General features: G+C 46.5%; 1 protein-coding gene across 1 annotated transcript in view; it reads right to left on the bottom strand.

Moving 5' to 3' along the window:
* Positions 1-13,713, bottom strand: part of OXSR1 (oxidative stress responsive kinase 1) — a 70,007-nt gene that overhangs the window by 16,752 nt on the left and 39,542 nt on the right. Inside the window, exons 6-8 of the mRNA XM_072033866.1 lie at positions 7,774-7,883; positions 4,321-4,422; positions 1,641-1,774 (exon numbers count right to left, since the gene is read on the bottom strand). Of these exons, the coding sequence (XP_071889967.1) occupies positions 1,641-1,774; positions 4,321-4,422; positions 7,774-7,883 (346 nt within the window). The remainder of the gene's footprint in view (positions 1-1,640; positions 1,775-4,320; positions 4,423-7,773; positions 7,884-13,713) is intronic.

The following is a 13,713-nucleotide window of genomic DNA, read 5'->3' on the forward strand; positions in this document are numbered from 1 at the left end:
GCATCAGTGCATTCTGATCAAAGCCTGCTGTGAGTTAACTGGGCAGAGAACGGCCCCATTTTGATGCTGAACTTGGCTCTCAGAGCCTGGCTGACACGACCACAGGAGAAATTTGCTGCCAATTGAGACAAAGGATCCTCACCTAGAGCAGGAGGCAGGACTTGCCATGTGCAAGTGGCTGAGCTATTGCAGACACACCTGATTGTATATGTGCAATTAGTTCTATTAAATGCAAGTGGGACAAAGAACCTTTGTCTAACGTCAAGTCTAAATTATTTTCCCTTTTACATTACACTTTAGGACCAATACTGAGAAATAAAAGCCATCTCTTGGTCAATTCAGGAGTTTTCTAAAGACTCAGCTGCACAGCTGCTTGAGCGTATCTGATTCTGCAAGCTGCTCTTCACAGGCAACCTCCTGCTCCCATAGTAAAGACGATGACAGCAGCTGTTGGTGGTGTTTGAGAGAAGGGGGATGTCACCATTCCAGGTGATTATGGTTAATTTTGATCAGCGCACATTCTAACCTGCAGGGGCAGGACATGCTTTAAAAATGAGGAAGAAAAATAACAAGCTGGGGTGAAAAAAAAAAATGCTATCAGCGTTTATCATGCACTCCACTGGATTCATTAAGCCTTTCAGACATAAAGCTGGTTAGAAGAGAGAGAGCCCATCTCACGACCTGTAAGAAGCTTTTGTTCCAGGATCTGTCACAGGAGGGAACTGCAAAACATCTTCATTATTTGTAATTTAGGAAGGGACTTTTCCCTTTCCAGAACCAGTTTGCTTACTGAGGACAAAAGAAAATTAAGTGGTATAAATGTAAAAATCAATCTGTGGCAATGGTTCTTTGTGTTTTGTTTTGGTTTTTTTTAATCTTACATTTGAAGGAATGATATTCCTAATGCAGGACAAACACGCCTTTAACCAGCTTCGCTGAGGCTCTCCTGTGCAATGAGCTGTGAGTTTTAAACAGTGCCGTAGGCAGCTGGACCTTCACCCAGCTTCAGATGCTGCCACTGCACAACAAAATAAAGCTATCCTGGGAACCACAGCATGCACACCACCCCCTCGGTGGTATTTCTAACACCACGCGGTGTCAAGCTACTGTTAGAAGGAAGACTGGAAGTGTCGTCAGGTCACTTGAGCAATCTGTATTGACGAAAACACGTTGGGTAAAATTTGCCAGTGTTTTTTCCTTAATTTGTTCCCCCCAAAACAAATACAACATAATTAATCAAGTCAGAACGACGCAGAAAGCCTTCTTTACGCTGGCAATTTTTAAAAAGTTTGTTTACAAAGCTTTGCAAATAAACCCATGCTGCCCAACACCTAATTGCTGATCTACAAACACCAAGCAGCTTTGACCAGAAACAAACCATGAACTGCAGTCACCTGTTGGAGGCAGCAAGGGGGAGAATGGTCTCATGCAACAGGGGCCTGGGATGCCCTCGTTAACCCAAATGACAGCTGCATGCCCTGGCCAGGCACGGCGACAGACATTTATCCTTAAAAATAAGGACAGCCAGAAGAATTTGCTGCTACACAGCAGAATTGCTGTGTTCACCATGACCACAAGGTTGGAGAGGAGTTTTGACATTTTGTTTTCCTTCAGTTGACTTTGGCGTTACCAGTTCTCACCTTTTCTCCGGGTCTTTTTGTAGGCATGAAGAGATCATCTTCCTAAAGGATTTCCCATACTTCTTCAGCATCTCTTTGTCTTGCACGCCCGTTTCCAAAGACGGAGGATCGTTTTGTAGCGTCAACATTAACACCTGGAAGAATCACGTCTATTGGCAGTGAGATTTTTCTTGGCTTTCGTTAGGTACAGAGCTTTGGAACACAGCATTTTCAACACGCATCTGAGCCAACAAGGTCTGTTTCACTGCAGCAGCTCTCGCAGGAAGCCTGAACAACTTTTTTTCTTAAGAGTTTCAGCTGTCTCTTCCTAGTTGCCAGACAGCACAAATTCACCTCACTACCTTTCCCTCAGGAAAACTACAGGGTCTCTCCTTTTCCCTTTTTTTCCTATAGCCACCAAGGAAACAATTATTTTCAAACCTTTACACCTCAGAAAATTCTGTCAGCTGAGAGTTTCAAAACTCATCCAACACAGAGAGTTGCCTCCACCTCCTTTCCTCAAGAAGCCAGGCTAATTTATACCCAACAGCCCAGGCTACTGCCTCCTATTGCATCTCCTAGCCCACAGAGCAGTCTGCAGGCCAAACCAAAGGTCAGGATGAGCTTTCAGGCAGGTTTGGCGCTGTGAGAGGCATAAGGACTGCAAAACTTTCAGCAGCCTTCCTCATTTCAGCTGAGCGGTCGTGCAAGATGTTTGATTCAAAGGCTGTTTAGGCTCCCCTGCAGATGTCTTGCATTCAGAAATGAAGTTAGTGTAAAAATGCTGTTAAATTTCTGTAAAAGCAGAAGGGCAACATGAAACAACGAGCGCTCACTTCCATGTACCACCACAACAACAGGTGAAGACATGTCTCACACAATCAATTTGGCTTGATGGGTACTTATCTCCTTCACCTCACTCAGATATTCCAAAGGAAAAGACAAAAATTGCTCATTTCCATTTTCGCTTGCCACCTACCTACAGATGAATATCTATTTTTAGAGAAGGAAGCAGCAAAAAGCACCTTTAAAAAAGCTTTCAACAGCTCTATTGCTTAGGGCAGCAGCAGCCCATCAATCTAGCTGCAATTATACAGTCTGCAAAGAATTCAGGTTTTCTTCCCCCTCTCCTTGGAATGTCACTTAATGCACGGGTCATTTTGCTGCACAGCCAAATTAACCTGCAGTGAAATACCATCACACTCGGTACATAACACAAAAAGGCCCTCTCACAGGCTGAGTAACTGGAACCCACACTTAGTAACTGGGAATTAATAACCTACCGCATGACAACGTGATGCTAAATGGGTGATCTTTGTATTCGAAGCCACAGCCCGTGCACTGAAATCAATAAACAGAAGCACGGCTTGCAGAAGCTACTGCAGAATGCTACTAATAACCAGCAAGCAGATGAAAATACCAGTGAAAACAGCAACAGCTAAATCAGCACAACATTTCCCTGAACTCCTCACTGTTCTGCCACAATCACTGGCACGGTATGAACTTCAGTGGCATTTCCAAACCACTCAGCCACTCAACAGTCTCAGCACAGAGCTCATCCAAATTTGCAGTGAATACTGTTCCCCAAGAGTTAAACCACTGCAAAGCTCTGGCATTTGAAGAAATACGTGGAGGCCCCTCCTCTAATGAGTTAGGACCTACTGGACTCCCAAACGCTATTGTAATTAAGAGGTGGGAGGAGATGCACCCAAGTCCTAAAGAGATGACACCTGCCTCGCATAGGATTCCAGCAATAAAAGGACTTGGAAAAGGAAAACTTGCTACATGATATGCCTGAAATTGTGGTATTTAGCAATAGTGGTACAAGCAAAGTGGCCTTCAAGAGGGTGGGAAATGCAGAAAAGGGGCCCAATGTTTTGTGGTCATGACAGGGCCGCCATCAGATCTCGCAGAGGGCCTAAGGAAGATCTCAAAGCTCAGAAGACGGGCAGGATGCTCCAAACCTCAACTAATGAGGTCAACTCTGCTAACTTTTAACATACAAACTCTTTGAAAGAAGAACAAGCTAGAAGCAGTTCCTGTTTCAATTATCAGGAAAGCGGGGAAACTTATGCAAACTAAGACAACCCAAAGTGCAAGATATTAAAAAAGATTTTTGAAGTGGCAGCGTTTAAGTAACAAAGTTTCCTCCACTTCAACTTCAATAAAATATTAATAGCACCAATTCCTTCCCATTTCCTCCTGATGTGGTACTTTCCAGAAACACCTGACCCTGTTGAGTGATTAACAGGACTGTGTTGGTGTTAATGCAAGAAATTCTTTTGGGAAAACTAGTAACAGCATTTCTGAGAGGTTTCCAGAAGAATCATCAATGCAAAAGGAATAGTTTCCCATCCCAGTGTCAGTGGATGCCAGATAATATTTTCCGAATCATTATTTACAGTGGTAACATCTGCTGCCTACGGAGAGGCTCCAGGATTGAGCCACACAGCACTTTCCTCAGGAATGGTGACCCTGGCAAGTCTCGGGATCTAAGTAAGAGCTGTGCACAGTTTCAGACAACATTGATTAAGAAGTGTATTTTTAAAAGGTGACTTCAAACATATCTAAGAACATCATGATCCAGAAACGTAAGGAGAGAGGACAAGCTCTTCAACAAAGCAGTCTGGCCAAATTCTTTGGAATGCCCCTGGGACACACAGATCCTTTGTCCAGCATGAGTATTCGAAGACCTGCTCACCTTCATCGGAGGGTATTTATGGTAAGGAGCTGCCCCTGTAGCCAGTTCGATAGCAGTGATCCCAAAGCTCCAGATGTCTGCCTTGAAATCGTAACCTCTGACCTGAAAGATATTGGAGAACGTTAGCACCTGCGCCTCCTGGTGTCGTACACCACCATCTACTTCTTTAGGGTTTTAATTATCCTTTCAGCATTTCCTTACTCTCCCCTCATTTCTCATCAGGAATTTGGAAACACCACTACTATAGTGTAACCAGATGGAAAAAAATACTTTCTTCCTACTCTCCCACAGCTCCTAATGCTCTAACACCTCTTTGAGGGCTTAAGAAGCCACGGTCTGATGGAAACTACGGTCTTGGGCTGTGCAACCCGGGCTGCTCCATCACAGGCTTCTCCTGTGCAGAGCATAAAGGGGCACTGGGTTAACCCAGGCTCTGCCTTCTACACAAAAACACAAAGTCATTAAACAGCACAATGAAACTCTCAGAGTTAATAGAGGGACTGTTATGCCCTCGGGACACGTGCCTCACTACACTTGTAGCCAACCGCTTAATCAATCTGACTGCAGACACGCTCAACCCCGAAACTTCAGGGCTGGGAAGTGCCTGGCAGCACAGTAAAAAGCCCCTCGTTCCTGTCCGCAGCCTCGTGTTTCCCTCCCCTAATTAAGAGGAGCTTCTGCACTTGACATTAAACACAGGCTTGTTCAGGAAAATTTATAGCATTTACTTCCCCTCACGCACAGGAAAAAATATTTCATACGCCAAAGCGGTTACTTCCTCATTATCATTAGGTAATATTTTGGCACTTGCTTTCTCCACTGCAGGGGAGAGACATCGTGTACTAACTCCAAGAAGAGCTACAAAAATCAAAGTGTTTTGGCTGCTTAGCGTGGTTTGTGTTTCTTCTTGTTAGACCACGGAAAAATGAATAATGAATCAGAGCAAGGCTAATAGGCTTACTGTATTCAGCCCCACTAACGAGCTTTAAAAAGACGCCCATTGTGACAAAGCCAGGAATATTCCCCAAACTGCCTCTGAGATGATCTGGAACTTGGAGACCAACAAAACAAAAAAAAATCCCCTCCTCCGCTATTTTTCATGTGATTTGATAACTGAATTAACGTTTGTTATAGCAACAGCAGTTTGTATCTTGTACTCAGTTCTTCGACTCTGCAGGCATCGTTTTCACGAGCCTTCAGAGCTCGGAAGACTTTCTCAAGAAGAGTTTATAGAAGCCATTGTTATGGATGGATTTCAAATAATTAAACTAAACAAATCTATAGGGATCTCGTATTATTTATAAGAACACAGTAGATGAGGAAATATGCCATAAGTTTTATAAAGTGACGTTTCCTTTCACCATTTTTAGGTTTAAAGAACGACTTTTGGCACATTTCTTGTCTTTATCTTTCAGCTGATCTCAGATTCCTGCACTATACAACTCCCCATTTTAACATTTTTCATTGTATCGTGGAATCCCGCTTCCAAATGAAATCTAGGAAATTCCAATCTGCCTCTGGTAGTTCACCTTAACATCTACCCGATATGTATTAGTCACCATCCCGAGGTTAGTTTATCATCTGTTTTATCTCATCGACTTTTTTTTTGGCCATAAATCCACCAAGTGAACATTAAAAGACAACACCAGGCCATCAGGTAATAATGTACTAAAGCTCCTTAATGAGGGTGAAATAAAACAGATGGAATCAAGAATATCTACGGACCAGAGGCTAACCCACAGCTACCCCTTTCTTTTCCCCTGGTTGGATATAATGGCTCAGAGTGACACCTGCTGGAAGGCAGCAGGATGATATAAACGGGCACAAGGATTTGACAGCAGCATCCAAAACGCCTCCTTATCACCTACTGTTCACGAGTTTGATGTGCACCCTCACAGAAGTCACAAAACTGCCTCCTTGGAAAACATCTGCCCTGTCAAATACACCCCTTTTCTCAGTTTCTTCTTTCCCCCCAGTCCTTTGCTGATTGCAGCCACCCCTAAGCACCGGAGGCTGCACTGACACAAAAGAAAGAAAAGCAGGGGCAACTCCGATCCAGTTCTAGACACATTAAATGTGCTATTTTTTTTTTACTTTTTCCTCCCCCTCTTAAAATTCAATAAGAAAATCCAGAAGTATGTGATGGCAGAGTGGTTCAGAAGCGAGTTCTCAAAGACAACTCCTGACTTGGGGAACGTGCCTCGTGCCCTGGGGTGTTAGACTCGAGGAGGTAGCAGGAGTGCTTTAACACATCGGCCCTGCAAAGCTGCAATGGGGAGTCACTGAAAAGGCCAAGCAGTGAAAAAGCCCTTCATAAATAGTATATTTAAACCCCTCCAAAATTAATTAAATTCCTGAGGAAGTTTTAGGTGTAGGAAAAAAATGTATTAAAACTCTCCCACTGTTTTAGCTACATTTCACTCTAGATACATGGGGGTCTCATTCAATTTTTCTGAAGTATTTTATTGCAAGTAATAGGAAAAAAGTTACAAGCCAGGTTTATTTTAATAAAACAATGTTTTTTCCTTTTTTTTTTCCCTTCCAGGAATCTTTGTAACAAAAATATTTTGGAAAAACATTTAGATGGCTGTATTTTCGCTCGGTGCACATGCCAAAACTGAAACCCTGAGCTCTCTGTCAAGCTTTTTTAGGTGATGAGGAATATTTCTCAGAATGTTTATGGCACCGAACAGCAGTGCAATAAAAAGCTCTACAAAAGGCCTTGCTGGGATGTAGCATGTTGATTTTGCTCAGCAATGGGCAGCAGAGCTTTACGTTCAACAAGGTTTTCAGGTGGCCTTCGTCAGAAGCCGTGCAGACAAAGCTGAGCCCTGTCGTTTAGTCTACGAGTAGGAGAGGACAAAAAGTGACATACCTCCACCCAACAGGAAGCATGACATCTATGAGGCAGCCAAAAAAGCAGAAGAGGAAGGGGGAGAGGCGAGCATTCCTCAATATTTACAGGCTGGGCTCTCGTAAGCCAAGAGAAACTGAAAAGCTCGAAGTCAACCGTGCGTAACTTTGCTGTGAGAACTCCCCCCTCGGATAATTTTCCATTTGCTACCTCAAATTTTCAGATTTGCCCATGCAGAAGAGCACATTACCTGACTGGCTATGTGTGTATTTAACGTGTGTGAAGCTATTTATATTCCACCTCACTCTCAGGCATGAGGGAGGGGCAGGTTAATCATCTTTATGCAACTGCTCAGCTGCCTCAGACTTACCTGGGGACAACCCTCAAGAGAAGCAACACGGCCAGAAGCTACCGAACCCTAAATAATGCACAGTACAAGCCTAGCAGCAGTACCAAAACCTAAAGACAATTCTGTGGTTTTAAGAAAGCCTTAAAGGATGCAAAATTAGCATTTTAAGTTGAAGTAAGCATGGCTGTTGTGAACAACAGGGAATTCCACGTGCAGATGGGCTAAAAGGATGCTAGGAAAAACGCTTCACCTGTTCCATCACTTCTGGTGCCATCCAGCAAGGTGTGCCCACAAAGGTTTTCCTGACTTTATTTCTGGTAATGTCGCCACCAGTGGCCAAAAACGCGCTGACGCCGAAGTCTGAAAAGCAAACAAACGAGATTTGGTTAAGAACACATCCCGAGCAAGCTGAAGGGCTTATTCCCAGCCACCTATCCAGCAGCAGACCACGCATGAGGAGTTTCCTAATGAAGAATCATCAACAGTTAGCAAGGAGTGCTGGTGGATGAATACTCTGCAGCTGACCATCCAATTACTGGGGAGAGCAAAGCGTTCGGGGCTGGCTGGCGGAGAGGAAAATTCCACTTTCCATCACAGCCCACTGGACATCTCAGCCCGCCCTCGCTCTCCTGGCAGGCCTGCTGGGGCACAAACCTGCCTCTGACAGCCTTTATTTGCATTTCTGTACGTATGTAACAAATTATTGAGCCTCGTTAGCGTCTTACTGATATTTACAGCAAGGGTTTTCTGAGCAAAAGAAGTCAACGCATAAAAATCTCCCGGAGTTTGTAACATTTGAGTGTCACAACAGCATCCTGCAGGGTGGAGGCATCACTCAGTCCCTCGTTTGGGATCTCCTGATAGCAGAACGAGCTTTGCTTGGTAATCTTCCATCACAGAGATGCTCGGTGCTTCAGCAGGACAGGTTCTGACTGCTTACCATGCCTGAGCCTCACAGGGGATGCCTTGCAGACACCCTGCACAGGGTTCCCTCGCTTGAAGCATTTTCCACAGGCTGCAGGATACTCGAAGATGCACTGTGCATTCACCCAAAATTCTTCCTTTTACAACAAAAGCACAAATCACTCTTCTATATGACAACAGCGATGCCAATGCTTTCCCAGTTACGACTGATGTGGAAAAGCAGAGCTGCAAACAGCAGCAGCGGGGTGCAGGGCCAGCAATAGGATACGAGATGTTTGTTCAGAATTAAGCATTACAAAAGAGTTGGCAACCAGGCCACTCAGGAGACTTTCCTTTGAATACAAATAAAATCAGTCAGGTGACAGGGGAACTAAACACAAACCAAAAGTATTTCCTCCCGACTCGCTCTAAACAACACTGCTTACGCCTTGCAGAATTACAGACCTACAACTGGTCTCTACAACGGAGTTTTACTCCCTTTCCCCTGTTTCTATTTTTAATTTTTAAAAGCAATCATGATCTTCGATGCCGTTTTTGAGGTTGATGACGGGCTTGGAGGGTGAGCCTGAACTCCAGGGGTTATTTTACGTAACACCAGAACGTTATTTGGGTTTGAAAACACAGCTCAGCCACTGACAGATAACTGCAACTGAGAAATCAGCTGCTACAAAAGATGCCTTTTGCAGATCTGCCAGCAACAGCAGCCACGTGAGAAGAGGGCCGAGCTTCCCCCTGCCCCACAGCAGCACTGTCACCGACCTCTCAGTACCGAGAAAGGAAATCACCCCTGGGAATAACACCACGCCGAGAGCTTCCAGCTCCCCTGGGTTAGAGGCTTCCACGGATACGAACGGAGAAACCAAGCATCAATAATTGAAGGTTCGCATTGAAGAGCAGGAGGTTGCACTGAAACGGCAGGGCTAAAATCCTGTGTTTACACCAAATGCCTCCAATCAGGGTCCAGCTTCTTCCAGATGTGCCTTTCTGTCCCATTCCCTCTTCCTGGAGGCATCCCATAGTGCTGCTAGCCTGGAATCTGTAGCGTTGTCTATCCGAACATCTATGGCTGGAGGCACTGCGACCTTTATTTCTCTGGAAAGCCACAAGATCTGCTTCCTGCAACAGTGCTTTGGCTTTTTCCACGCGTGCATCTCATCCCTGCTTTTCTTAGAAACTGAAAGGGCTTCCAGAAAAGCCCGGAGTAAAATTACGTGCACTTTACCCTTTATTATGGGCAGCCTCGCAAGACCTATTGTTCTGAACACAAGAACAATCAGGAGTTATTTTAAATAAAGATAATGCTCCTAGAAACTTGTCCGGGTGCCATCAGCATGCTGTTGTGATGGGCTCGTGGATGTTATCTTACCTCAGCTTCGTTCTGAGGGTAAAGGAAATGCCACTCAGAGCAAAAGCAGCAAAACCACGCGGCGCTCACCGCGTTTCACAGCAAACACGAGGCCGAGTTCCTAAACTCCAGGCTGGAATCGCGCCCCTACTGTCTGCCAGCTGAGGTCTGCAGAAAGCTTAAAAGGAATGAAATCGTATTCCATTACACGGTTGATTTATTCAGTGTTTTCCCAATCAATTCCCCTCATTTGCAGTGGGCTGAAGCTGGCACGAGCAGCCCGGGCTACCCAGCCGTAAGGAATGCCTTTGAAGCAGCTTTCTCAAATGTCACCTCGCTGCCTTTATCCGAGCCTCAGCTATTAAGATAAGCGGGCGTTTGCTCTCAGGAAATATCTGGGAAGCAATAAAATACAAACCCTAGCCATGAGTTGGGGTTCAGCCCTCACTTCTGGGCAGTTGATGTGATCTGCGTCTCCTCCCTCTGCCTAAGCTCCTGGATTCCTGGGGGCTGCCCCTGTGACACTTCCCTCCCGAAGGCTAAGCCAGAGAAACGTGCAATGAAATAGGGCAGAAATATGCCGAAATCTGGCAAATTTTGCCTTTTGCAGTAGAAACTGCACGTGGTCATAACCCCACAAAAAAGAAGTCAGCCTGGGACAACTCGTATTTTAATATAAACTTAATTCTTAAATCAATATACCTGCTACTGTACGCAGCTATACCACCAGGGAAAGAAAGCCACTGGGCACTAACCAGGAACTTACTGAGATCCGAAAGGCTCCCGAGAGCTGTCTGGGTTTGAATCAGACCCTAGAACAGCAACCCCTGGGTGCAGAACAGCATAAACCAACCTTGAGTGCAAGCAACTCAGTGCTGCTTTTAAACTCGGACAACCAAGATGCTGCACTTCCTCGAGCAAGAAATAAAAAGCCCTCAGAAGGCAGCACCAAGCGTCTCTCGTACTGAGCACCTTGCTCCTCGCACGTCAAAAACTCGCTGCAGTGGTACTGAGGGCTGCTCTTCTGCAAAGCTCAGGCTGTTCGAGCGCTGACGGCGAACAAAGCCCGAGGAGAAGATGATGCAGGCAGTGGTGAATGGCAATTTGCTGCAGGGAACGCAGCAGGTTGGTGAGACAGCAGAGGAAAGAAGATTAGGGAAGGGTAACAAGCTTAGTTTCCTTTGAAGACTACATGGTTGTATGGTGCTGTTGGATCTGTAAATACAGAATCACAGAGTGCTTTGGGTTGGCAGGGGGCTCAAAGCCCAGCTAATCCTACCCCTGACATGTGCAGGGACCCCTCCCAGCAGCCCAGGCTGCCCCCAGCCCCATCCAGCCTGGCCTTGGGCACTGCCAGGGCTGGGGCAGCCACAGCTCCTCTGGGCAGCCCGGGCCAGGGCCTCACCTCAAGTCCAGGGCTGTGAGCTTGCTGCGAGCCCTTCTCACTGCCCTAAGGGCTTTTTTCTCACCCAAATTCTCCTTTGGCAGGCAGAGCTCTCCGCTCACACACATTTCTAATCGATGACAGCTTTAGATGCGCTGCACTTTAGTCCTCTTGCAATCATGGCAGGGGACATACACGATTAATGAAAGCTCTTGAAGTAAACACACAAATCACTTCTGAAAGCGAGCTGGTTAACGAAGGTTAACGAAGCTATGCCAGAGGGGTGACGAAGCCCATGAAGATGTCGCCCTTGGAGGAGTTCACAAGCGGTTACGTTGCTTGGTTGTTGAAACATCTCTTCAGGAAACCCCACTAGGACACGCAACACGAAGCACGGGTTACCTCACATCAAGCTGCTGCGGGGGAGGCACCAAAACTCCTCCCCAGCCACTCGGAAAACCCTTTTTTTGCCTTTTTTTGAACCGCGGAAGAGGCTGGGAGGTGTGAGTGCTGGAGCAGCCGCTGGGGGCTGGAGCCAGCCCTGCAAGCAGCGCTCCTCTCCCCGAGTTAGCTCCCGATTTCATCTCCTGAAGCTGCGATTTCCTAAGCTGAAGTGGGGGAATGGCAGTGCCTGCGTGGCCGCGCGGTGTTTATGCAGGGCGCTATTTTAGTCCCGTGAATTAGAAGCAGTCAGGAACAGGGCGAACTGGTGACAAGTTGGCATGGCTGGGTGGAAAGTTACACAAATTCAGTTACACAAGTTTCGCCTGGCCTGAAGTATCCCCGTTTTATAAATAGATAAAGCGAGAGGGGGTTCGGCAGCTTGCCCGGCATCAATTAGCGAGTCCCCGACGACTTTGTGAGATCTCCATCTCCTCCAGCCACCAGGCAACGCCTGGAAATTGCAGGTGAGCGAGTATTTGACAGTATCGTTGGACATCCCAGGGACTAAAATCAGGAAAAAAGGAATTGTTTTGCACCCAGGCTCAGCAGGATGCTAACATGACGCCTGCGTGGTTCTCACCTGCACCTTGGCAGAGCGTGCCTCCTCTCCCATCCATCCCAGGCTACCGAGAGCCTGTTGCTCTGTCTCGCAATAACCCACAGGACCTGCACAGCTCAATAAGCTCACGACTATGAAACCTTCCTGGCTGGGAGAGGAAGCCTCCTGCTTTACGCTGCAGGACTGGAAGCGATGCAGTTTGTGTCGGCAGGAATGTTTTTACCCACGCAAGTCTTTAGACTCCGCGGAGCCAGTAAATGCCAGGGCACAGAGGTTTTGTGTTCTGATTAAAAAAAAATAATACAGTAATTGCCATGGAGCACAAAAGCACGCAGCTATCTCCATTTACACTGCAAGCACCGCCAGCATGGCCCAGAACAATGGTATCTGGGAAAGAAAAGTCCAGCTCGTGAGAGGACAGATTAATTCAGCGGGCGAGGAAACACTCCAAGCCGAGAAAGCGATACGCTCGGGATCGTAACAGGCTCCAAAAGCTTGGTGCCAAGCCACAAGCCCAAAGCAGTGCCCTTGGAAAAAAAAAAATCGAAAAGAAGTGATTTCGGATAAGGGAGCAGCTTTAGCTCAGGTCTGGGTGGGCAGCGGTACCTGCTGCAGGCAGTTTTATGCCCTGGTTCAGTGGCTGCACATTTTGAAAAGGAGCAGAGTTAAAAATAGTCATGAATAAAAATACCAAGTCCTAGGAGCCGGGGAGGAGCTTTGAGCTGGGTGTTTGTGCAGGCCATTAGAGGAATTTTTAGAACTCGGACTTGGAGCAAACGCCTCTGAACTGAGAGATTGCTCCTCCAGCACGCTGCCTGCACCAGCCACAACCTCCGGGTGCTGCTGAAGTGGTTTCACAGCCAAAGTGCATCCCTCAGCTCAGAAGTGCAAGCAGGACCTGAGCGCAGTCAGGCACACCTTCATCACCTCGCTTCTTCTGCTCAGCCTTACCAGCCCGTATCAGCAAAAGAGCCTTTTAGCTTCCAGGGAGCACAAACAGAATTGTGTAACACTGCAGCAAGATTGCTGCCATGAATCGTGTGCAGGGAAGGCTCCCCAGTGTGCCTTACGTGAAGTAAAACCACCGCCGTGTTGTGGAGGCACAGTGCAGCAGCGGGGTTTCCTCCATCACGGGTCAGGCGGTTTCTATGAACCTTCCTAAAAGCAGCTCTTTGGTTTCAAAGGATATGCAGTTTAGGATTTGCATTCCTTACATTTAGGATGCACATTTCTTCAGACACAAATTGTGTCAAGCAGCAGCGAGCACACAGGAACAGGAGCGTGCAAAGGCCAAACACTAAAGGAGAACTTCTCCCCACTACTCCGGGTAGCTTCAGGCAGCTTTGATACAGGAACAAAAGGGAAAGGATCCATTATAAAGCGCTGAAGTCATTTTTTCCTACTAAACTATTTGCATTTTTTACGTGCAGCAGGCCAGCGCCTCCAAGGGAGGTGCCCCATTTACTCTTAACCTCAGGCTTCGTTCCACAGCTGATCAAGGTTTTTTTTTCTCCCCTGGTGGTGTAACTTTCCA

This window comes from Anas platyrhynchos, chromosome 2 (genome assembly GCF_047663525.1).
Source record: "Anas platyrhynchos isolate ZD024472 breed Pekin duck chromosome 2, IASCAAS_PekinDuck_T2T, whole genome shotgun sequence".
Lineage (NCBI taxonomy): Eukaryota > Metazoa > Chordata > Aves > Anseriformes > Anatidae > Anas > Anas platyrhynchos.